At 41.7% G+C, this 26,908-nt stretch overlaps 1 protein-coding gene across 2 annotated transcripts in view; it reads left to right on the top strand.

Moving 5' to 3' along the window:
* PGAP1 (post-GPI attachment to proteins inositol deacylase 1) overlaps window positions 1–26,908 on the top strand; it is a 328,622-nt gene that overhangs the window by 227,518 nt on the left and 74,196 nt on the right. For both annotated transcript variants that reach the window (XM_040357117.1, XM_040357118.1), the window contains 7 exons: window positions 2,103–2,178; window positions 5,571–5,644; window positions 5,726–5,777; window positions 11,012–11,078; window positions 13,241–13,349; window positions 22,219–22,257; window positions 23,302–23,395. In XM_040357117.1, coding sequence (XP_040213051.1) covers window positions 2,103–2,178; window positions 5,571–5,644; window positions 5,726–5,777; window positions 11,012–11,078; window positions 13,241–13,349; window positions 22,219–22,257; window positions 23,302–23,395 — 511 coding nt within the window. The remainder of the gene's footprint in view (window positions 1–2,102; window positions 2,179–5,570; window positions 5,645–5,725; window positions 5,778–11,011; window positions 11,079–13,240; window positions 13,350–22,218; window positions 22,258–23,301; window positions 23,396–26,908) is intronic.

Below are 26,908 nucleotides of genomic sequence, written 5' to 3'. Positions count from 1 at the left end.
CCAGCACAAATCTTCTTTCTTCAATTCCTCTCCTAGGACACATTCCAACAAATCCCTCCTCCTAGCACAAGCCCCTCTCGGGGCAGGGGAAGAAGCTCAGCGAGGGCTGGCCAGGTTCATTATCCCTCCATGTCTCTCACCCAGCAGCTAAAAGCCGACGGGAGGGACAAGGGGAGAAACCTGGGTGAGAGACACGAAGAGCATTGTTCTCCACCAACCCTCCTGCTGTCTGGGCCCCTCTGTGTGCCGGGGCCCCCTACAGGAGGCATGATGGTCCCCCCCTATCAGCGGGCCTGCCTGTGCGATCCGCGGCCAGTTTAGGTGTGAATCAAGCCTAAAGGTTCAGTGCAAACATATCCAAAAATACTTCACTACCATGGTGAGGAATAAATGGATGGCAGCTTGCCAGATCCAAAGATTGTAAAAGGATCTATATGCGCGTGTCTCCATCATGGGAAATCCGCTGTTGATGATCACTTGCTGGAACTCAGGCTAAACACCGACTCCACCTGCTGCTGAAGAAATCCTAACAGGATCCTTTGTGTGTGTCCTCACTAGGGTAATTCAGCTACAGTAGTCAAGATCAGTCGCTGGGATTCACATTAAACACCGGTTGAAGTGCTCAAAAATAAGCATGTAGGAGAGGTAGAAAAAAAGCCCATAATGCATCAACTTTTTAAACGGATAAAAGTTTAATAAAAGGTTGCACTTACAAATTTTTTTATAAAATGGCGCAATAGTGTGAGCATGACCACCTGCAGTACGGTCTGTGCTCTAAAATGACACGCTGCTAGCTCCTTGTCCTTGGGATCAAAGGTAAAAATATACTTTACTTTAAAGCGGGGGTTCACCCTGTTAAAAAAAAAAAAAATGATTTTTTTTATTAGACCATTACTTTCGGCATCGTAGCGCGAGCTACGGTATGCCGGTCCTAAATTTTTAATCCCCGTACTCACTGTGCTATCGTTGATTGAAGAATCCGGGGAATGGGCGTTCCTATAGTGAGAGAAGGTGATTGACGGCCGGCCCTGGCACGTCACGCTTCTCCGGAAATAGCCGAAATAGGCTTGGCTATTCACGGCGCCTGCGCATAGCCTGTGCGCAGGCGCTGTGAATAGCCGAGACCTACTCCGGCTGTCTTCGGGGAGCGTGACGTGCCAGAGCCGGCCGTCAATCATCCTCCCTCTCCATAGGCACGCCCATTCCCCGCGGGAGTCGGATTCTTCAATCAACAATAGCACAGTGAGTACGGGGATTAAAAATTTAAGACCGGCATACCGTAGCTCGCGCTACGATGCCGAAAGTAATGGAATAATGAGGTGAAGGAGGGTGAACTACCGCTTTAAAGCGGGAGTTCACCCGAATTTTTTTTTTTAACATTAGATTGATGCTCATTTTGTCAAGGGGAAATCGGGTGTTTTTTTTTTTTTTAAATCGAAGCAGTACTTACCGTTTTAGAGAGCGATCTCCTCCGCCGCTTCTGGGTATGGTCTTCGGGACTGGGCGTTCCTATTTGATTGACAGGCTTCCGACGGTCGCATACATCGCGTCACAAGTAGCCGAAAGAAGCCGAACGACGGTGCGGCTCTATACGGCGCCTGCGCACCAACGTTCGGCTACTTTTGGAAAAACGTGACGTGATTTATGCGACCATCGGAAGCCTGTCAATCAAATAGGAACACCCAGTCCCGCAGCCCATACCCGGAAGCGGCAGAGAAGATCTCTCTAAAACGGTAAGTACTGCTTCGATTTAAAAAAAAACACCCGATTCCCCTTGACAAAACGAGCCTCAATCTAATGTTAAAAATTAACTTTTTGGGTGAACCTCCACTTTAAAGTTATACAGATTTTAGGTTTATTTTCATAGTTCAGTGTTGTATATAGTATTACACAACTATAACTATAACTATAATTTAACAGATTTTAATGGGTCATGGCTACCAAATATGTTTTTGATGTTGTTTCAGTAATGTACACATATTTGACCCTGAATTTTAATATAAGGGTTAATATTTTCTATTAATGTAGTGAGAACTTTTTACAGCCTTCTACTGAGAATTATGCACGGTATGTAAAATTACTTTTTATGTCTGTTTTTTTAGTTTTCAGTGGAATGTGAATTTTTAAAAGAAGAGGTGAAAACCAAGCAATTGCCTGTTACACATGCCCTTTCATTTGGTATGTACATGTGATATCTGTTAACACAATTTAGCAATGTTTTATATAACAGACTATTCTATAGCAAAGATTTTTTGAATTTATAGCATTTATAGCATAAAGGCGTACAGTACAGTATTTCAACAGTGCTGAGTTTATACTTTAGCAGTTAAAAGTATGAACGATGCTTATTTTTAAAAGGACATTTATCTAGGAATCAACACTGTCGTCACCTGAGCTGGCTCTTCGGCAGCCTTCGGGTCCAGGTTTCGGCATGTTTTTTCTTTGGGACTGCTTGCTGCTTCCCACTGTACATGCGCAAGCTGCACTTTGGGAATGGTCTTCCTGTGATGTGTCCCAGAAGGCTGCCGGAAGAAGGGCGGGTGTCTGTCCAAACCAGGTACCAGCTCACCCCCCGTAAATAAAAAGCGCCAAAACTTAAATGAGTTGTAAAGGTAAATTTTTTTCTTTATTTATTTTTTCCCCTAAATACCTTAGTGCAGTCCTCCTTCACTTACCTAATGCTTCGATTTTGCTTTTTAATGTCCGTATTTCTTCTGAGCCTCTTGAGGGGGCGAGCAGGAGGGTCAGGACGCTATCTACTTTGCAGATAGAGAAAGGAGCTGTGTGTTAGTGGGTGTCCTGACACTCCTGCTCGCCCCCTCCCCCCTCAAGAGGCTTTCTCCACTCCAGGGAGAAAGTGTCGCATTACTGTGTTTAGTTACAGACAGAAGAACAGGAAGTGAGGAATTTATCAGAAGAAATAAAGACATTTAAAAGCAAAATCGAAGCATGAGGTAAGTGAAGGAGGACTGCACTAAGGTAAAGGAAGCTATTTAGGGAAACTTTTTTTTTTTTACCTTTACAACCCCTTTAAGAGGGGGGAGGAGGCAAAGAAGCAGAACTTCCGCTTTTGGGTAAAGTTAAACTTTAAGCTTGGCTAAGGATCATAAAGTCATTATACCAAGAAGCATCGGAAGCTTTCTGGCCCTTTTTTAGGGTCTCTTTAGTAAAAGTGAACCACTCCTGAAAGTCGATGTAAACCCTTCCATATACCCAGTGAAGTAAACAGCCCCAGATGATACACAGAGATTAACCACTTGGCGACCACCGCACGACTATGTACGTCGACAGAATGACACGGGTCTGTGGTCTGCAAAAGGCAGAACTGGGGAATGCCTTTGTAAACAAGGCATTCCCTTATTCTGTCTAGTCCACTGATGACCATTCCCCACGGTCGGGAATGGTCATCAGTGACGTGTCACGTGTAGTTACTCCCCCTAACAGTAAGAATCACTCCCTAGGGAACACTTAACCCCTGCAGCGCCACCTAAAAATACTTTCTGTCATTTTTACAGTAATCCATGCATTTTTATAGCACTGATCACTGTAAAAATGGTGTCAAGTGCCCGCCATAATGTCGCAGTCGCATTAATAAAAGTGCCATAAAACAGTCCCCTATTCTGTAGAAGCTATAACTTTTGCAAAAACCAATCAAATGGTTATTGCGATTTATTTTTTTATACCAAAAATATGTAGAAGACTACGTATTAGCCTAAACTGTGGAGATTTTTTTTATATATATTTTTGGGGGGATATTTATTATAGTAAAAAGTATTTGTCCCTCTTTTTTGTTTATAGCGCAAAAAATAAAAATCGCAGAGGTGATCAAATACCACCAGTTAAAGCGACGCAGTGCCGAATCACAAAAAGTGGCCTGGTCTTTGACCACCAAAATGGTCTGGGGCTGAAGCGGTTAAACAAATCTCCCTACATACGTTTTTACATATATAGTGCATTGAAAAAGTATTCATACCCCTTGAAATTTTGTCATGTTACAACCAAAAACGTAAATGAGTTTTATGTGATAGACCAACACAAAGCGGCAAATAATTGTGAAGTGGAAGGAAAATGATAAATGGTTTTCAAATATTTTTACAAATATCTGAAAAGTGTGGAATGCATTTGTATTCAGCCCCTTTTACTCTGATACCCCCTAACTAAAATCTTGTGGAACTAATTGCCTTCAGAAGTCACTTAAATGGAGTCCACCTGTGTGGAATTTAATCTCTGTATAAATACAGCTGTTCTGTGAAGCCCTCGGAGGTTTGTTAGAGAACCTTAGTGAACAAACAGCATCATGAAGGCCACAGAACTCACTGGACAGGTCAGGGATAAAGTTGTAGAGGAGTTTAAAGCAGGGTTAGGTTATAAAAAAAAATCCCAAGCTTTAAACCTCTCACAGAGCACTGTTTAATCTATCATCGGAAAAGGGAAAGTGTATAGCACAACAAACCTTCCAAGACATAGCCGTAAAACTAAACTGACAAGCCGGGAAAGAGAGCATTAATCAGAGAAGCAGCCATGGTATCTCTAGTGGAGCTGCAGAGATCCACAGCTCAGGTGGGAGAATCTGTCCATAGGACAACTATTATTCGTACACTCCACAATCTGGCCTTTACGAAAGAGTGGCATGAAGAAAGCCATTGTTGAAAGAAAGCCATAAGAAGTCTTGTCTTCAAGATACCACGTGGGGGACACAGCAAACATGTGGAAGAAGGTGCTCTGGTCAGATGAGACCATAATTGAACTTTTTGGCCTAGAAGCAAAATGTTAATTGTGGTGGAAAACCAACACGGCACATCACCCTAAATACACCATCTCCCCAGTGAAACATGGTGGTGGCAGTATCCTGTTGTGAGGATGTTTTTCTTCAACAGGGACTGGGAAGATGGATGGAGCCATCTTAAAGGAAAACTTGGAGTCTGCAAAAGACTTGAGACTGGGATGGAGGTTCACCTTCCAGCAGGACAACGACCCTAAACATACAGCTAGAGCTACAATGGAATGGTTTAGATCAAAGGATATTCATGTGTTAGAATGGCCCAGTCAAAATCCAGACCTAAATTCAATTGAGAATCTGTGGCAAGACTTGAATATTGTTGTTCAGATGCTCTTCATCCTGTCTGAGAGAGTTTAAGCTATTGAGCAAACATTTCACACTCCTAGATGTGCAAAGCTGGTAGAGACATGCCCAAAAAGACTTGCAGCTGTAATTGCAATAAAAGGTGGTTCTACAAAGTTTTGACTGGGGGGCTGAATACAAATGCACGCCACACTTTTCAGATATTTATTTGTTAAAAATAATTAAGACCATTTTATCATTTTCTTTGCACTTCACAATCATGTGCCACTTGGTGTTGGCCCATCACATAAAATCCCAATAAAATACCTTTTAAGTTTTTGGTTTGAACATGACAAAATTTGGAAATTTCAAGGGGTATGAATACTTTTTCAAGGCACTGTATTTTACCCACTGTATATTTGTATACATGACTCGATTTATCAAACTACATTCATATATTTAATTTCTTTCATAGTTTACCAATTTATTATTTATCATAATTTTGCAGGTTTCTCATCAAGTAATATAAAGATCAATTCTTCTGGATTGCTTCATGTTTTGCAACTTCAGGGATTCAGCAAGGTATACACTATAGGTGTTTGAGCAATCATAAATATTTGTATTATATTTGATATTTATATTGTAATTGTTGCCTCAATGCAGATCTATCAAGCATTTGACATCCTGATTGAGAAGAGCTGTAAGGAGTCCAAAGGCAAGTAAAATGTTTGTTTACCATATTGTCTAGTACTATTCCTTGTTCCTAAATAAACACAAAAAGAGAAAATTTTATTTTTTACGTATGCTTTTGCAAGTTAAAATGGTTTTAAAGCTTAAGGCCCCATGCACACGAGACGCCGGTGCAAACTCTGTTGAACGCATGTTTTTAAAGGCTGAAACCGGCGTTTAGAAACGCCCGTTTTTCCGCAATTGCAGCTGTGTTTAGTTGCGTTTTACCACGTTTGAGTTTATAAGCGTTTAGTTAAAGCGGAGCTCCACCCTGAATTTAACTAAATCTCAATATTACTAATGCTCCAAAACAATGCTAAATCGGATAGTTTTATATAAAAAAGTTTTACTATACCATCTGAACTAGATAGGCTTCCGGTCTGCAGCCCCTCGGGTTTCCGTCAGGTTTTCTGTTGTTTCCTGTCCCGCGCTGTGTCTTCTGGGAGCTTGTGTCATAGCTCCCTAATTATCATATTTGGCCCTGTGACGGCAAACATCGCGCGACTTCGTTTAGCAGGAAGTGACGCGGATGTAAACAAAGGAGGAGGGCGGGCGTTTGAACAATCTCCATTATACAGATACTGATCCTGTAACGCCGCTGCTCACCTTTGCCAGTGCGCATGCGCGAGATAGAGCGGCGGATGCTGGGACAGCATCCACCGCAAATAGGAAGTCCCTGCTTGTGGGCTTGTAACGCCCAAACCTAAGATGGCAACGGAAGGATGAAAAGGATATAAGTCTATGTAACGGAATGACCCGGGACACCCAGAGACTTTGTGAGGATAGGGGATACTCCTGTGTCAGCGTCACTGATAACTCTTGGGTCTGAGTCCACCCTGTGCCCTTTGGGCATGGGGTGGCAAGTGAATCATAATTCATGTATTACATGAGATGGGACATCACTGATAGTTCATATTGCAGGATTTTGAGATACTGCAAGATGTTGGCCCAACCAGTCAATAGTGACTCATTCTATGATAAGCCCTGACTAGTGACATGCTAATTGAGTCAGGGCCTGGAAGACATTCCATTGTCCTTGTGTAAAGGTGTTAACCCTGGTCTGCTCCCAGAACTCTAATTATGCATGCTAAATACTGTTTATGTGTGATAACACTGTCTAAAGCCTAGTGATGCTCAGAGGTGTGAATAGGTGTCAAGCTATATGCGGAGACGGAAGGTCTGCCTAGGGAACTCAGTGTGTGATTAGGGGGTGGAGATCTCATTGTCCCTTTGAATACTGTCTAGAATGGTTAGTAATTAGCCTTAGTGTGTGATTAGGGGGGTGGAGATCTCATTGTCCCTTTGAATACTGTCACATGGTTGTACTGTATATAAGACTGAGAAGAAACCATTAAAATTGTCTACATTTGAAACCAGAAGCACAGAGCTGTGTGTCTCGTGTCTGGGGGGAATTCTTATGGGTCGTGTTCGTTTGCCTGATTGTGGAGTGTCGATAAGCTGTCTTGGATGGGATGGAAGGTCGTAAACGGTGGTGACCGTTACAGTGGTGGCACAGCAGTGGGATAATTCCATCGCTTAAAGGACGGCTACAAGGACACAGGACGATGGAGACGCTGTATGAACGGCTGAAGCTCTCTTCCCTCAAGGACTTACTGGAGAGCCGGGGCAGATCGGCCAGCAACCGTAAGAGAAGGGACATTATCGCACAACTTGTCGAAATGGATAGAGCTGAGAGGCCCAGCGTAACAGACAGGACACCCGATGAAGAGTTTTTTGACCGGGCTGTTAGACGTGGACTGGCACAGTATGGACCTAATCCTCCACCGGAGATCATAGACCGGGTTATAGCGGCTGTGGATGCCACTTGGCTAGAGCAAAGAGGTGCTGCAGCAGCAGAAGTCACAGCAGCACCAACTGAAGAGAGGGGAGAGGTAAAGATGCCAGTCACCATGGAAGTGGAGTTCCAGGGAGCCGGGGCAATTGGTCCCTCTCCCCAGCAACAAGCTGTGGTGGTAAAGCATTTACCCCCAGCTGAATGCCTGGCAGCAGGGCAGGATGCTACTGGGTGCGGCACACAACTGCAGCTTGAGCTGACATCGGGGGATGGGACTGTGGTCTCCCCTCAAAGCGACCCAGCAGAAGGGCTGGCTACGGAGCAGAGTGCCACAAGTCTCTGCTCTCAACTAGCAGGAGAGGGAGTTCCTGTGGGAGTGGATGGGACTGTGGTCTCCACTCAAAGCGACCCAGCAGAAGAGCTGGCAACAGAGCAGAGTGCCACAAGCCTCTGCTCTCACCTAGCAGGAGAGGGAGTTCCTGGGGCAGTGGATGGGACTGTGGTCTGCACTGACACAACCCCAGAAAATGGTGCGTCAGAGACAGGAGGATGTCGGCTTGGCTTTGCAAGCATCGGGGGATTTTCACCTACCAGTGGATGGGACTTCAGTCTCCACTGGTATACCCTAGGGATGGGGGACAGTTGGCCCAGATCCCCAACCACATGATGGACTGAGCCCAGTCACACTGTCTTCTCTCCAGCGGCTGAAAGGACTCCAGGGAGAAGGGCCAGTCCAGGCCTCTCCCCAACGGCAGGCAGGTTCTCTGAGGGAGACAGAGGTTGGCGGGGTGAGTAATGCTCTGTTTGGAGCAATTTATTTGGGGTACGGTATGGATACCAGCATTGGAGGACTGGATCTACTGACTGACTTCGGAGTCAACCCGTTCGGGGTCTCCTCCTGTGTCAGTCTCCCACCGAAAGGGGAGAGATGTAACGGAATGACCCGGGACACCCAGAGACTTTGTGAGGATGGGGGATACTCCTGTGTCAGCGTCACTGATAACTCTTGGGTCTGAGTCCACCCTGTGCCCTTTGGGCATGGGGTGGCAAGTGAATCATAATTCATGTATTACATGAGATGGGACATCACTGATAGTTCATATTGCAGGATTTTGAGATACTGCAAGATGTTGGCCCAACCAGTCAATAGTGACTCATTCTATGATTAGCCCTGACTAGTGACATGCTAATTGAATCAGGGCCTGGAAGACATTCCATTGTCCTTGTGTAAATGTGTTAACCCAGGTCTGCTCCCAGAACTCTAATTATGCATGCTAAATACTGTTTATGTGTGATAACACTGTCTAAATCCTAGTGATGCTCAGAGGTGTGAATAGGTGTCAAGTTGTATGCGGAGACGTAACGTCTGCCTAGGGAACTCAGTGTGTGATTAGGGGGGTGGAGATCTCATTGTCCCTTTTATATACTGTCTAGAATGGTTAGTAATTAGCCTTAGTGTGTGATTAGGGGGGTGGAGATCTCATTGTCCCTTTGAATACTGTCACATGGTTGTACTGTATATAAGACTGCAAAGAAACCATTAAAATTGTCTACATTTGAAACCAGAAGCACAGAGCTGTGTGTCTCGTGTCTGGGGGGAATTCTTATGGGTCGTGTTCGTTTGCCTGATTGTGGAGTGTCGATAAGCTGTCTTGGATGGGATGGAAGGTCGTAAAGGGTGGTGACCGTTACAGTCTATATTCCACACAGCATGACAGCGGAGCGGCCGTGGGACACCAGAACCGTGAGTTCAGCAAAGCAGTGCTATTGACCATTTGAATAGCGCATAAAGAAAAAATCGATTTTGCGTGGGAGATCCGCTTTAAGAAACATCATAAGACCCTCCCTAAGCTCAAAAAACAGTATTATTTAACCATTTTAGCCATTTTGTGAGACCAGAGTGAGTAGCAGCAGCTGAGAGAGCAGCAGTGTACTTGTATTTAGCGTGTCACTTGCCACGTCACCTGCCACAAGTTGTGGATTGTCAACGTCACCTGGCCACGTCACCTGCCACAATTTGTGGATTGTCCACTTGCCTTGTCACCTGGCCACGTCACCTGCCACAAGTTGTGGATTGTCCACGTCACCTGGCCACGTCACCTGCCACAAGTTGTGGATTGTCCACTTGCCATGTCACCTGGCCACGTCACCTGCCACAAGTTGTGGATTGTCCACTGGCCACGTCACCTGCCACAAGTTGTGGATTGTCCAAAATGCAATGCAAGCAATTCGTTTTTTTTTTTTTTTCGTTTTTGTTTTTTTCATGGTTTTTCATCATTTGCCATAATTTTTTAGATTTATAATGTAAAAAAATAGGTCACCTTTAAAAACACTTATAAACGAAATTGCATCTGAAATGTGAACATTTTTGCATCTGAACAGAAAAACATATAAACGAGACCGTGTACATGGTCACATAGGATAACATTGAATGAGTTCAGGGGTAGTTGAAAAAAGTGTCCAACTGCCTCTGAATGCGAGTTTAACAGCGTCCCGTGTGCCTGGGGCCTTAAAGTTTTACTGTGTCCAGGACCCCACCCATATACTTACCTAAGCCCATTCTTGATCCAGCACCGTGCCAGAGAGCACTTTTCTCCTCATGGGGCAGGTTAAAACGTTGTGTTAATGATGAAGTTGGAAAAAACTTCGTTTTTTCAAGAGGCTGAAAAACGTTGTTTTTTTACAAGCCGGAAAACAATCGTGTGTACGCGGCATAAGACTTTCACACAGGCCAAATTATTTTCACAAATGTTGGGTTATTTTTACCAAAGATATGTCACAGTATAAATTGTGGCCAAAATTTATGAAGAAAAATTACTAATTTGCAAAATTCTATCACAGAAATGAAGAAAAACTTATTTTATTTTTTTTCAAAGTTTTATAGCGCAAAAAATAAAAAAAACTCAGAGGTGTTCAAATACCACTAAAAGAAAGCTCTATTTGTATGAAAAAAGGACAAAAAATCATTTGGGTACAGTGTTGCATAACTGAGTAATTGTCATTCAAGGTGTGAGAGCACTGAAAATTGGTCTCGGCAGGAGGGGGGTTTAAGTGCCCAGTAAGCAAGTGGTTAATGGGAATAAAACCTCAAACCTTCCTGCTGTAAATACAGGCCTGAAATGTCAGCGCTCATGTAGGACTTTTCTTTACTGAAAATTCAAAGCTGCTTTGCACAACTTGTATCATGAAGACACTTTGTATGAAAGCCAAAAAAGTGAAAAGCGGAAGGTCACCACTGTTCCACTTTATCTAGTAAGGCCTATATGGAAATGAGATGCAAAAAGTTTAGAGGACATCAATTCTTGTTGCTTGTGGTTTGTCACATCAAATATTACTTTTAAGCAATAGTTACAGTAATAAATGTTTGAACAGATCCTGATTTTCATGCAAAACTAATTGTTCTATGGCAACTTTTTTCTTTTCAGAAAATACACCAAATTTTTTCAAGTTACATGTACCATGGTCACATCAAGATATAATTAGAACATCCAGGTACTTTTTGTGTTCTAATTCATAAAATCTTTACATGCTTTAGTCCTAGAACAAACCACCATCTGGTAAACGTAGCATTGATCCATTTAAATGTGTGGCTTGTTAGTGGTTTATTTAGTTCACAGAACTAAATAAAATAAAAAAGGGAGAGAATCGGGAAGATAAGGCACTTCGTAATATGAAGTCTTGCTTTTGTGTCTTCCCAGAAGCAGTTTCTTATTTCTGTTTCCTTTACCCCCTTAGCAGTAAGAATGGGCTCAGGTGTGTTCGGATCAAACCCGACAGGAAGCCGTCAATGCATACCGCCAATTATATGGCATGTGTATGTGCAGCTACCGGTCAGGAAATGCTTCACTGCCTATGATTGGCGGTGTGCATTGACTGCTTCCTGGTGGGTTTGATCCGAACACACCCAAGCCCATCACTACTCAGCAGCAGCATACCTTTATATTGTCAAAAGATTGGCCTCTAGTGACTGCCTCACTGCTCAGATTCTCGGCACAGCGCCAAGAATAGAAAACAACTGAGGCTGCACAGAACATGATGGTAGAGGAAAATACTGGATTTTAAACAACATAGGTACTTATTTTAGTGTTTTATTTTTCATTATTGCAAAAAAGTCCAGCGGGAAGAAATCTGTCAATACTAATTAAAGTTCCACTTGAAAGCAGTATTAAAACCAAAAGCAAACATTTATTATATTGTAGCTTCCCAATTCTTAGATGTAATGACTGCATACATTTTTTTTTCTTTTTTTAGACTTTTTTTATTTTTTATTTGGTGATCTAGACAGTAAGTCTGTTTTTTTCAATGGAATAAGATGTCCTGAAGATGTTTCAGGGTTCGGAAAAACCATTTATCACTGACAGGGATGCTTACAATGATCAGCTTTTATTTATGTAGAACCTTTTATCCCTAAAATTACTTTCTGTAACTGCTTATAAAGTGGGAGTTGAAGTTTGGGGCTTCACTTTGTTAGTGTATCTAAATATGCTAGTACAACACACCCCTCCTCCTGACTGAAAATGCTGCTGTCCGAAGGTGCACTGTGTTCCTTCATCCAGACCACTCTCATACAGGTGGTGTTACTGGCCAGATCACCAAGTGAAAACAGGGGGATAAAAGGAAAACGAATGCAACCAACATATCTATTGTTTGGTAAGCGGCAATATACTACAGTTTTGGGTTTGCGATAATTTTAAGTGGAAAGCTGCCATAACACGATAATAAATTAATTTCAGATGTTTACAAAACTGACAAAATATACCGTACTGTGCAGGAGGATGTGTCACAAATGCAGAAAAACTGCAAATCCAATGCTAAATGAAAGGAAGACGGATTTGTATTGCACAAGTAACTTTCTTCCACTAGTAACAGACTTGCACTTGGCTTCAGTGGGTGTGTTTTTAAGACGCATTGCAACTTAACCACTGCAATACCTCCCTGTTAACAAAATGGCAAAAAAAAATCACGGGTGTCTGTTTTCCAAAAAGGGGTGATTTTCTTTTTTTTTTTTTTTTTGCAACATCCAGTCAGTTTCTATATTTTTTTAACAGAGGTAAGGGAAACGTTTTTGGATTCTTTTTCATAATGTTAGGTTTTCTTTTTTACTTTGGTTTTCGGTCACACTTGTGTTTGTGGACAGTAAAAATGCATGGCTGAGCCACATTTTTGCTGGCTGCCAACCACTCCATCTTAAGCTGCAGCCGCAATACTTTGTATCATCCCTGCTGACCCATTCAACTGAACAATTACAACAATACACCACCACCTCACTGTCTGTCAAATGCCCCCAGAAGAGCGATGTGAATGCAGTTTCCAAAACAAAGCTCTCCCTGTTTTTAAAAAAAAAAAATGATATAAAATGTATTTGGGTACAGTGTAGCATTATCAAGTATTGGCAGTCAAACTATCACAGCACTGAAAAATGACCTAAAAAGGAAGGCAGTTAATATGCTGGTATTGAGGTGGTTTTATAATGCAAAAATATCTAAATGTTCATTAAAATGCCCCATTGTGCACATGTATTTAATACAAATAAAATTATATATGTATAGTTACTATATTTGTGTGGGTACACGTGTGTGTGTGTGTGTGTGTGTGTGTGTGTGTGTGTCCCCCCCCCCCCACTAAATATATTATATTTTCCTACTATTTTCTAGCAGCGATGCCCATCTCAGGCTATTTGCCAAGCTTCATGATCCACAACCACAAAATGACAGTAGAATGGTAACCTTAATGCTCTACACATCTCAAGATTGCAATTATGAGGTAAACAACATAATATATATATATATATATATATATATATATATAATATATATATATATATAATATATATATTTTTTATATACTATTGCTATAATAGATCTGTTATGGTTGAATGGATAATCTATAGTCCTAGGTTTTAAAATAAAAGTTAAATGATAAAGTTCACCTTTCTGAAGATGTCACATATTTAGGATCTAACATGTTCAGCATCTCTTAATTTATTAAAAGTTCATTAACAAGACAACACATTTCAGAGTTTATAGGGGACTGCCTTCATTAGGACTATGAAGCATGGAAATACAAAAAATTGCAATAAATACAGCAGGTAAAATAAGTATTGAACACATCACCATTTTTCTAGGTAAATATATTTCTAAAGGTGCTACTGACATAAAACTTTCACCACATGTCGGTAACAACCCATGCAATCCATACATACACAGAAACCAAAACAAATATGTTCAGAAGTTATGTGTAATAAAATGGAATGATGCAGGAAAAAAGTATTGAACACATGAAGAAAGGGAGGTGCAAAAAGCCATGGAAAGCCTGGACACCAGCTGAAATCTATCAGTAATTAGTAAGCATTCCTGTCCCTTGTCAGTGCAAATTAATTGTGCAATTAATATCAGCTCGTTCAGTCTCAACTGTGGGCCTATAAAAGGGTGTCCCATTACCAAGGTGTCACACAATAAACATTTAGTGATGGGTAAAAGCAAAGAGCTCTCTCAAGGCCTTTGCAACCTTATTGTTGCAAAACATACTGATGACATTGGTTACAGAAGGATTTGTAAACTTTTGAATGTTCCAGTGAGCACTGCTGGGGCGGTAATGCAAAAGTGGAAAGAACATCATTTCATCCTCCCAAGTTTTCTGACAGAGGAGTGAAAAATAATTCAAGAGAGTTGTCCAGGAGCCAAGGACCAATTGTGGAGAGCTTCAGAAAGACCTGGAATTAGTAGGTACAATTGTTTTAAAGAAAACAATAAGTAATGCACTCAACCGCCATGGCCAGTGTGCACGCTCACCATGCAAGACTCTATTGCTGAAGAAAAGGCATATTGAAGCTCCTTTAAAGTTTGCTGCACAACATTTAGACAAACCTTTGAAATACTGGGAGAATATAGTGTGGTCAGATGAGATCAAAATTGAAGTCTTTGGATGCCATAATACACACCATGTGGTATATAAGTGTAGCGCTCAAACGATACAATAAATAACCAAATTATTGCATCCAAAAATGAATAGAACATAAATCGTGATCACTCACTGTATAAAAACAATATATAAACCATACGTAGTGATCTCTCACTGTGACAAAACTAATAAATATATTGTAAAAACAAGGAAAGATAAGTCCATAGAGGAATGTGAATATAATGAAATGAATAGTCCACTACGTGTCACACGGATGTCTGGAACGCAGACTTTAAAGTGATTCGTAAAGTAATCATAACTTCTTGTCTATAATGTGATGACCCGCCACCGGTAAAATTGCAAGCTTACCAGAACATGTGGCCTCAAAGAAATTTAAATCTCTTTGAGTCAAACAGACATGAATGCGACGCAGAAATTTTGAGGGCTCAGGGCAAGTCTGTGCAATTGTCATCACTGCTCACCTCCTATTTGGTTGAATCTGCCTCTGTTGATGATCGGGTGCTTCGATCCATTTTCTACAAGGACACTCCAGCCGTTTACATCAGCATTCATGTCTGTTTGACTCAAAGAGATTTAAATTTCTTTGAGTCCACATGTTCTGGTAAGCTTGCAATTTTACCGGTGGCGGGTCATCACGTTATACAGAAGAAGTTACGATTACTTTAAGAATCCCTGCGTTCCAGACATCCGTGTGACACGTGGTGGACTATTCATTTCATTATATTCACATTCCTCTATGGACTTATCTTTCCTTGTTTTTACAATATATTAGTTTTGTCACAGTGAGAGATCACTACGTATGGTTTATATATTGTTTTTATACAGTGAGTGATCACTATTTGTTATATTCATTTTTGGATGCAATAATGTGGTTATTTATTGTATCGTTTGAGCGCTACACTTATATACCACATATTTTCTTGCTTTTTTTTAACTAGCTGTGTTAGCAGCTACACTACATACTGGCAGCGCAGGGTTACTTACAGCAATTTTCATAATGCACACCATGTTTCAAGGTTCAATTGCATTGCAAAGAGGTGGGAACATCATGGTGTGGGGCTGTTTTTCAGCATACGGTACTGGCAAACGTTGTCTTATTTTGAAGGGAGGATAAATGGAAAAATTTACATTCTTGAAAAAAAAAATCTGCTGACATCTACCAGGATGATGAAGATGAAAGGAGGATGGACATTTCAGCAAGACTATGATCCCAAACACAAAGCCAAGGAGACTCTCAATTGGTTTTAAAGAAAGAAAAAAGATGCTAGAATGGCCCAGCCAATCCCCTGACTTGAATTCAATAGAAAATCACTAAAGATCAGAGTTTATAGCAGAGGCCCACTAAACTTTCAAGATTTGAATACTGTGTGCAAGAATGCGCCAAAATTACATCTAAGCAATGAAAGTGACTAGTTTCTCCATACAGGATGCATCTCAAAGCTCTCATTACCAAAAATTTTAAAAGTTTCAGTTAGCATGTTCAATAATTTTTCACTGCGTCATTCCATTTTATTACACAACTTAATTTCTGAGCTTAGTCGTTTGTATTGAAAATGTCATGTCAATAGCATAGAAATATATTCACCTAGAAAAATGTTCAATACTTATTTTACCTGCTGTTTTATTTTAAATAAAAAACATATAGAGAAAAATCCATATACTGCAGAAATTAAAGTTGGTCGTACCGACATTGTTATACTGTTTGTTGAAATTGTAGGGTGAAAAATATGAGAATAGTAAAAACAGTTTTTTTTTTCATTTTGGATAGGTGAGAAAGGCTTATAACAACCCTGTCGGGTTTCTGTTGCTGTGTCCTATTAAGAGAGATTTCCCTTCACTTCCTTTTCCATAGCCGAAACAAAGTCAGAGGCACTCCCTCCAAAGTGAAGGAATCCATTGTTGGCAATAATGTCACCAGATCTAGTGTCCCTTTTGGAAGTTTTACCCTCCATTATTATTCTACATGCAATCCAAAAATGTGATTTTCCTCTACGTTCAATCGTGATGAAATTGGTAAACATGACAATTAGAGAAGATGAACGGAGGGCACAGATGGCATTAAAAACATGTTGAGTTGCATCTTAATATAGCGTGGTCATTTACCCTGTAGGATCTCGAAGCGCTGGTACATATACTAGGGCCAATTTAGATGGGAGCCAATTAACTTACCATGGTGTTCTAATCCCTCACTACTCTATCCAAAACTAAAAAAAAAACAAAAAACCTTTAGTTCTACTTTAAGGGTGGCGTCAAAGCAATAGACATGTTAAAGAATAGTGGTTGTCACTTGCATATCAATTTAAAAATAAGTTCATAAATTCCTGACACAATTGCAATTTATTTTTACTCCCCTAGGTATGTTGTCATATGTTAAAACGTTTAATTTTCTACAATTTCTTACCAACTGATGAGTTATATTATGTATTACAGCAGTGTTTTTCAACCTTTTTTCAGTCAAGGCATCCTTTAAAATTCTTCAATCTCAAGGCACTCCATTCTAAAATGTAAAAAACTAAACTTATACTTTGGATTTTTGAATCAAAAGCACTAACCATATAATTTAAAATACATGTTTTCTGTACTGTACTAATTAATTGAATCCAAAGGAACAGTCATATCTGATGCACAGGCTCACTGACAACAAAAAGTAAATATTTTATCATGTGGAAGAAGTGGCTTTCCTGTGCTGCTATTTCTACATCCAGGAAATAGTTGTTGGCCAAATAAAACATATTTTATAGGAAATATAAATACATTTAGAAGGGTTCCAAAATATTTAGTGACATATCTTTTTAAAATTCATCCTTTTATTTTAAGAATTAAATAAAAATTATACTAAAAAAAACAAACAGCTTGCACAATCTAGTACAGAGAAGAAAAAAAAACACCCAACAACTCCAAGCTCACGTTTCACATATCACCATTTGGAGGGAATATCAACTGAATAAGATTACATAATTTTAGTAGTCTTGCCAAAAGATGCAAAGGCCATCATCACTGTGTCCCTGCCTTAAATATACCCCCCACAAAATGGTGCAAACCTCCACATGCGTATGACCAGAATAATGTCGGTATCTTATACTTTTAATGTATGTTTCAGACTGCTCACCCACATTAAATGTACGTTTCAGACTACTCACCCACATTATACTCCTGAAAATTTTGAGCTCTTTTTCAATAAAAAAGCATAGACTTCTAGCTCATAGAATCTCTCACTGTGTTGGTTATGCATTTTAGTAATCGGCATATGAGTAATAACTTGAAAATATGTGACATCCTAAGATTTGATATTAGACATAGTGATATATGATGCGTGAGCCTAAAGCTGTTGAGCGTGTTTTTTATCTCAGTATTAGATCAGATGAGTTGTATATATGTTTTTAATGTATTATTTACAATAAAAAGAAGAAATGCTAAGAAATATGTAGAGGCCCTAAAATAAAACATTGAAAAAAAATCTAATTTCGTGTTCTCTATTTAGCAAATATGTAGAAATTAGGGATAAGCTTTATGTTCGGGTCGAACATGAGGCTGTTCGCCGAATAGCGATCAATTTGGGGTGTTCGCGGCAAATTCGAAAGCTGCAGAACACCCTGGGAGAAATCAAAAGTGCTAATTTTAAAGGTTAATATGCAAGGTATTGTCAGAAAAAGTGTTTGGGGACTTGGGTCCTGCCTCAAGGGACATGTATCAATGCAAAAAAAAGTTTAAAAAAATTGCATTTTTTTTGGGAGCAGTGATTTTAATAATGCTAAAAGTGAAATATTCCTTCAAATTTCGTACCTGGGGTGTCTATAGTATGTCTGTAAAGTAGTACATGTTTTCTGTGTTTATAACAGTCCCTGCACAAAATGACATTTCTAAAGGAAAAAAAGTAATTTAAAACTACTCGCGGCTATAATGAATTGTCGGGTCCCTGCAGAACAGATAAGTCATTGAAAACAACGGCATGGGTTCCCCCCAGTCCATTACCAGGCCCCGAACCAAAAAATAAAATGCGTGGGGGTCCCCTCAAATTCCATTACCAGGCCCTTCAGGTCTGTTATGGATATTAAGGGGAACCCTGCACCAAAATAAAAAAATGGTGTTGGGGTTCCCCCCAAAAATCCATACCAGACCCTTATCCGAGCACACAACCTGGTAGGCTGCAGGAAAAGAGGGGGGATGAGAAGGGCCCCCCCTTCCTGAACCGTACCAAGCCACATGTCCTCAACATAGGGAGGATGTCCCCATGTATATGGGGACAAGGGCCTCATCCCCACAACCCTTGCCCGGTGATTGTGGGGGTCTGTGGGTGGGGGGCTTATCGGAATCTGGAAGCCCCCTTTAACAAAGGGGACCCCCGGATGCCAGCCCCTCCTATGTGAATTGGTAACTCTCATACATGCAAAAACCATAATTTATTTGCTAGAAAATTACTCAGAACCCCCAAACACGAATATATATATATATATATATATATATATATATATATATATATATATATATATATATATATATTGTTTTTTTTTTCCTAGCAGACACTCTAGGGAATAAAATGGCGGTCATTGCAACTTTTTATCTCGCACAATATTTGTGCAATAATTTTTCAAATGCCTTTTTTTGGGGGAAAAAAATGTTTCATGAATTAAAAAAAAAAACGGTAAAGTTGGCCCAATTTTTTTGTATAATGTGAAAGATTGTTATGCCGAGTAAATAGATACCCAACATGTCACGCTTTAAAATTGCGCACCCTCAAGGAATGGCGCCAAACTTCAGTACTTACAAATCTCCATAGGCGACGCTTCATTTTTATTTATTTTTTACAGGTTACCAGTTTAGAGCTACAGAGGCGGTCTAGTGCTAGAATTGTTGCTTGCGCTCTAACACACGCGGCGATACCTCACGTGTGGTTTGAACGGCGTTTACATATGTGGGCAGGACTTCTGAGTGTGAGCTACCGGGGACAGGGGCATTTTTTTTTTATTATTATTATTTTCATTGAATTTTTTTTTTTTTCACTTTCTTTACATTCAAATTTTTTTGAGCACTTCTATTCCTATGTAAACATCACTTATAATAGGAATATATTGTGACAGGTCCTCTTTATGTAGAGATGCAGGGTCAATAAGACCTCACATCTCTCCTCCAGGCTGGAAAGCATGAAATTGAGCAAAAAAAATCACTTATCTCATGCTGACAGCCGCGATGGCGGCTTTGTTTACTTCCGGGTACCCGAGCGTGATGTCATAACATCGCACTTGGGCCTCCGGGCATAGAGATGACTGGTGACCATCTGGTCACCAGAAATCTCTATGCTTCTCATCCGTCCGATTGTTTCTCCATGTCCCCGATGGCACAGGAGAGCCCGGAGAAGCACCGGATGGTGACAGAAGGGGGGAGGACGTCCCCTCCCGTCACCTGTAAGAACGATCAAGTGTTCTATGATGGTGCACAGAATCGCCGGCAGAAAATAGTGTAGCTGCAGGCATCATTTAGATATCCCCACTGAAAGTCCAGGACGTCATATGACATCCTTGGGCAGGAAGTGGTTAATAATAATAATAAAAAAAAATCCAGCACTGTAATCCTTCTACGACCCGGACCCGCCGCCACAAATGATACAGCCTTCATAGGAAGCGCCCGACTAATGACGTGCGAACCATCTGACAGCTCTTAAATAACCGAGGGCGGGGCCACCCGTGATATGGACGGGTAACCCGCCCCCCTCTGATGCATCACAGGAAATCCCCATTGCGTCAGAGGCGGGTGGCGTCACCCGTGATGCTATGGGAAAACCGCCGGAAACCCCCGTTGCGTCAGAGGGGGCAGGGTCACCCGTCCACGTCACAGGTTAGCAACGCCCTCTGTTATTTAAGAGCTGTCAGACGGGTCGCCCGTCATTCGGCCGGGCGCTTCATATGGAGTCTGTATTGTTCGTGGCGGCAGGTCCGGGTCGTAGAAGGATTACAGCGCTGGAATTTATTTAATTTTTTTTAATAAAGGACTTGTCCCAAGCTGTGTGTGTTGTGTGTTTTTTTGACACTTTTTTGGGGGTGAATGGTAGGGGTACAATGTCCCTGAAGGGTCTGGTATGGATTTTGAGGGGGACCCTACGCCATTTTTTTTTTTCATTTAGTGCAGGGTTCCCCTTAATATCCATACCAGACCTGAAGGGCCTGGTAATGGAATTTGGGGGGACCCACACGCATTTTTTATTTTTGGGTTTTAATTTTGGGTTTCCCTTAATATTCATACCAGATCCAAAGGGCCTGGTAATGGACTGGGGGGGGGGGGGGGACCATGTCGTTTTTTTTTTCAATTGCTTTTATCTGTATTGCTGGGACCCGACAATTCATTATAGCCACTTTTCCCCCATTAAAAATATAATTGTGCAGGGACTGTTCTAAACACGGGAAAAATGTGCCACTTTACAGGCATACTATAGACCCCCCCCCCCCAGGTATTAAAATTTTAAGTAATATTTCACTTTTATTGTTTCACTTTAAGCATTATTAAAATCACTGCTCCCAAAAAAACTGCAGTTTTTAAAACTTTTTTTTTGCATTGATACATGTCCCCTGGGGCAGGACCCGGGTCCCCAAACCCTTTTTAGGACAATAACTTGCATATTAACCTTTAAAATTTTCACTTTTGATTTTTCATGTTCGTGTCCCATAGACTTTAACGGTGTTCGCGTGTTCGAACAAATTTTTTGCATGTTCTGCTTCAAACCGAATCAGGCGGTGTTCGGCTCATCCCTAGTAGCAATATGGTTACATTTAACAAAGGTACAACATTTAGCAACTCGCATGGTTGATGATTTAAAAGAGGCACATCTAAGTATGCAGGCATCCGGGGTAAAACTTCCCACATAGACCATCCCCTGCACCGCCGGATCTCACCGATGTTTGTCTGCAATCGTGACCAGAAGGACTACCCTGCAGTAGAAAGATCTGAAATTGAGGCTTGACACACTCGTGGAGCGCAGCTTGGAAGGGACGACTTCAATGGTGGTGAGGAGGATGGTCTATGTGTACAACTTTACACCGGATGCTTGCATACTTAGATGTGCCTGTTTTAATCATCAACAATGTGAGTTTCTAAATGTTGTACCATATTCCTACACTTAGAGGTGCCTCTCTTCTTTTATACTCAGTTGTGACGTGACGCTACTTGTATATCAAGTCAAAATGTATTTAAAAATGTATCTCGTCTTGCAAAACGCTCTTAAACCAAGTTACTCTGAAACCAAGGTTTTACTGTATTAATAATCCTTCAGTAAGGTTCGGTTCACACTGGGGCGACCTGTCAAGCGACTTAGCCACCTGACAAGTGGCGCTCAATGCAGTGCAATGGAACCATTGTAATCGGAACGACTCAAGTTGCTCCGACTTAGAAAAAGGATCCTGTACTACTGGGGGCAACTTCTAAGCGGCTTGCGGTGACTTTTATTGTTTGCAGGCCGTGCAAAATACACGCTGTGCGTCTTCAGAGTTGGGCGACTTTGAAGCCGCCCTGGTGTGAACCGAGACTAAAGGTGGAATGAATGCTTTTGTCTATACATATTTGAACAGTGTTTTTTATCTTAATCTATGAATTGTCCCCATACAATTGCTAGTATGTTGTCAGTAAATGGCTCTTTTTTTTATATATTAAATGGAATCTTTTGTCATGTTTATTTCTAATTATTTCCATTCCTTGGAAATATCTTTTGACTGTTTTCCCCTAGGTAACAATTTATACCTCCTTTTTTCAAATGATGGGGCAGGTGAGTAAAATTGGTCATTTACATTTTACACTGTTGCATATAGCCCTGGCCATAATAGGCAACATGCAAAATCACTACGGCCAGATCCACAGACGAAGTACGCCGGCGTATCTACTGATACGCCGACGTACTTTCAAATTTCCCACGGCGTATCTTTAGTTTGAATCCTCAAACCAAGATACGACGGCATCTGGGTAAGATCCGACAGGCGTACGGCTTCGTACGCCTTCGGATCTTAGATGCAATACTTCGGCGCCCGCTGGGTGGAGTACGCGTCGTTTTCCACGTCGAGTATGCAAATTAACGATTTACGACGATTCACGAACGTACGCGCGGCCGTCGCATTTTTCTAACGTCGTCTGTAGTCGGCTTTTTCCGGCGTATAGTTAAAGCTGGTATTTTGCGGCATATAGTTAGACTTGCCATGTTAAGTATGGCCGTCGTTCCCGCGTCGAAATTTGAAATTTTTTTTTTTTTTGCGTAAGTAGTCCGTGAATAGGGATGGACGTAACTCACGTCTGAGTTAAAAAAAATGACGTAGTTGCGACGTCATTTCGCGCAAAGCACGGTGGGAAATTTCTGGACAACGCATGCGCAGTTCATTCAGCGCGGGGACGCACTTCATTTAAATGAAACCCGCCCCCAACCCGCCCAATTTCAAATCCGCCGCCAGAAATACACTACGCCGCCGTAACTTACGGCGTGAATTCGCTGAGGATTCGAATATACGCCAGGTAAGGTACGGCGGCGTAGTGTATCTCTGATACGCTGCGCCGATCCAAATGTATGTGGATCTGGCCCTACATATTTATTTTAATCAGTTGGCTTGCACCTTGTATAAATGCAAACTTTCACACTTGGTTGGTAAATAACAAATTTACTTTAAAAGCCTATGCAGTAATGCATGCAAAAATGTACCTTTTATCATGCATTACTGTGATACCCACACAGTGTGATGCATTGTTGCGCCTTTCATTTTGAGTGACTGAAATATAAAATACAACTTAAATAAATACTAATTAGAATTTTTGTTTTAATGTCTAGATGATTAGATTCCATGGGGCAACACTTCCTGTGTATATCGTATCCAATTTATTACTTGCATATGGAGCACAGTTGTATTCACTATCCAGCAAAGGTAGAACATTTTTTGTTTTCTCTTAACATATGTGGTATGTACACTATGGGAGAATTTTCTGAACTTGTTCCTCAGCTCTATAAGACTAGGTCTGGATATATTTAACATTTGTCAGATTATCAGAGAAGTTATTTTTTTTCACAAGTTTCACAAAGTTACATATTTGAAGTACAGATAAGTGATCTGATCTGACCCAGATCACCTCACCCATTGTTCAGTAAGGCCAACTCTCAAGTTACATAACCTGTATAGATGTTTAAAAAGCAGGAGGGTCTGGGCCAAACTCACTGTCTTTATAAGCAAAAGTTGAGATTTGCATGATTAATCTGTCAATGTATCTGGATATAATGATAATTTGGTAATGCAGTTTTGCTACTTATGCATTTTTTTTAAAATCATAGGCTGTTTGCCTTGCCAAGGTTTGTTATGGTTTTATTTTAATGTAAATGCTTAACACATTTGTAAATATTTTCTTTAATTGTCGTCAGTTCTAAAATAAAATGTTTTCAGCTATACAATTACATATAATTGTTTAGTATTTTCATATGCAGCCAGTCGGTGGAACTTTTTTTTTTAATGCTTTCCCACTCTCCTAAAGAAGTTGCAAGTAAAAAAACATGTTTAGTTTAAAACAAAAAGATGTTGGATTTACCTGCTCTGTGCAAGGGTTTTACACAAAGCTGGCCCCAAACCTCCTCTTCTGGGGTCCCCTGCCAGCGATCTCTGCTCCACCCATTATCTGTGTGCCATCATAGGAAGCCACTTCCTCTGGGGGCACACATGCGAGTGCACTCTGGAGTCAGGCTCTGTGTGTCTATAGATGCACAGCATGGCTTGGTCCCAATCCCCGCTCGCTCCTGATAGGATTTGACTGACAGAAGCTGGTGCCAATAGCTCTCACTGCACTCAACCAAGGTTGGGCGAGCCTGTGAGAGGGGAGAGAAGACTTGCAGACAGACACCGCATTTGATCGATGTAAGACCTGGATAAATATTTGTGGGTTGGGGAGGAACAGCAACTGTGAGGTATTTCTTTACCTAAATGCATAGAATTTTTACACACACAGTTTAAAAACCACTTGCCATCCGTAGGCCGTCATTTTACGTCCTGGCCTTTGGAGGTACCTAAATGATGCCTGCAGCTACAGGCATTAACCAGATAACTTTTTTTTCTCTTATCGTCCATGAACGGACACAGCTCCTTAAATATTGACAAGTGGGTTATGTTCCCTGTCTACAGGAGAGGACTAGGCAGAAACATGTTAAATAGTTAAATACATGTTACATTAACCACTTAAGACCCGGACCAAAATGCAGGTAAAAGACCAGGCCCCTTTTTGCGATTAGGCACTGCGTCGCTTTAACTGATAATTGCACGGTCGTGCGACGTGACTCCCAAACAAAATTGGCGTCCTTTTTTTCCCACAAATAGAGCTTTCTTTTGGTGGTATTTGATCACCTCTGCAGTTTTTATTTTTTGCGCTATAAACAAAAATACGACAATTTAAAAAAAATATATATATTTTTTACTTTTTGCTATAATAAATATCCCCCAAAAACATATATAAAATTGTTTTTTTCCTCAGTTTAGGCCGATACGTATTCTTCTACCTATTTTTGGTAAAAAAAATCGCAATAAGCGTTTATCGATTTGGTTTGCGCAAAATTTATAGCGTTTACAAAATAGGGGATAGTTTTATTGCATTTTTATTATTTATTTTTTTTACTACTAATGGCGGCATTCAGCGATTTTTTTTTTTTTTGTGACTGCGACATTATGGCGGACACTTCGGACACTTTTGACAAATTTTTGGGACCATTGTCATTTTCACAGCAAAAAATGCATTGTTTATTGTGAAAATGACAGTTGCAGTTTGGGAGTTAACCACAAGGTGGCGCTGAAGGGGTTATGTGTTCCCTGAAGTGTGTTTACAACTGTAGGGGGGTGTGGCTGTAGGTCTGACGTCATTGATTGTGCGTCCCTATATTAGGGAACACAAAATCGATGACAGCGCCACAGTGAAGAACGGGAAAGCCGTGTTTACACGCGGCTCTCCCAGTTCTTCAGCTCCGGGGACCGATCGCGGGACTGTAGCGGCGATGGGGTCCGCGAGTCCCGCGGGCCGAGGTGCCGCGACCCGAGGTCCCGCGGCCGCGACCCACCACTGGGCTTTATACAATCACGTACAGGTACGTGATTGTGCCCAGCGGTGCCATTCTGCCGACGTATATCATCGTTAGGCGGTCCTTAAGTGGTTAACAGAGTTGAACAGCCCCGCCCAGGGGGCGGTCCCTCCAGACATAACCCTCCTCACTGTAGCATGCAGCCTCAGTTTCGTTCTGCCTAGCAAGGAGAAGGACGTATGGCTCCCTTTGGGCCCAGCGCCCTGAGGAGAAATTTTATTTTATTTTAAATCTTCTTTCAACTGTCGGCTGAGACACAGGCTGGATAATATAGATCCTTGTAGTCTACTCAGTCCGACCAGCAAGCGTGGACACACCTTTGCAAAGAGGCAGGGTCTGCCACGCCATACCCCATGACTCCTGAGGTGGCCGGTGAGCTTTGCTCCGAGGTCCACACATGACTGGGCTGTGGTGTTGTCTCACTTACAGTGGACCGGGCCGACAGCTACCTCCATTGCGGTTGTAGTTCTGTCAGGAATGCGTCAGCGAGTCCTCGCTTGGGCGGGTAAGTACAGTCCCTCCTGCTTTGGTGGGTTGGTACGGCCGGGCATTCCTGGGGTCCTCTTCTCCTCCCTTCCCTGCTCCTTTTCCCTTGCTGCATTGCTGTCAGGGGGGGCCTTCCTGAGGGGACTGTGTTATCTGGCCTGTGTTTTTTCTTTTTTGTATTGGGCTTTCCTGTGAGGGATTTTTCACTGTTAAAAAGCCCTGTGATGAGCACAGATGTTTATGATTATACTTCAGCGAGTAGTTAGACGCTGACTGATTGGTGACACCTGTAACGGTTTTGCTTTTTATGCTGTATCTGTGTCCCATCCTTAGGGCCCTTTCACATGTACGGACAAACGGTCCGTTTATTACAAGTCCGTTTACGGACTTGTAATGGTTCCCTATGGGATTGCAGACGTTAGCGGATGATGCATCCACTAACGTCCGCAACCATCCGCCTCCGCAAAGATCCGCTTTTGCGGACGAAAGAAAACCCTATTTTTCTTCTGTCCGGCGGAACGGATCGGATGAATACGGACACACGGTCCGTATTCATCCGATTCCCCATAGGGGAGAGCGGAGGAGAGACAGGGCGGTCTCTGCACTGTGTGCGGGGACCGCCCTGTCCGCCGACAGCTCAGCAGAGATTTACGGAGGAATCCCCGCTGAGCCAAACGGGCTAACGGAGCGGATCAATACGGATCCGCTCCGTGTAAAAGAGCCCTTAATTATAAAAGCCCTAGGAGGCTTTTCCTGTTTAAACACAGGTCCCTGCAGATGCCGCACAGTTACCTCACGGTTCTTTTCCTCTCACATGCTGTGTGCTGAGAGCGGACGGCATCGC

The sequence above is a fragment of the Rana temporaria genome, chromosome 6, assembly GCF_905171775.1.
Source record: "Rana temporaria chromosome 6, aRanTem1.1, whole genome shotgun sequence".
NCBI lineage: Eukaryota > Metazoa > Chordata > Amphibia > Anura > Ranidae > Rana > Rana temporaria.
This window is presented reverse-complemented; position numbering and strand designations above follow the sequence as displayed.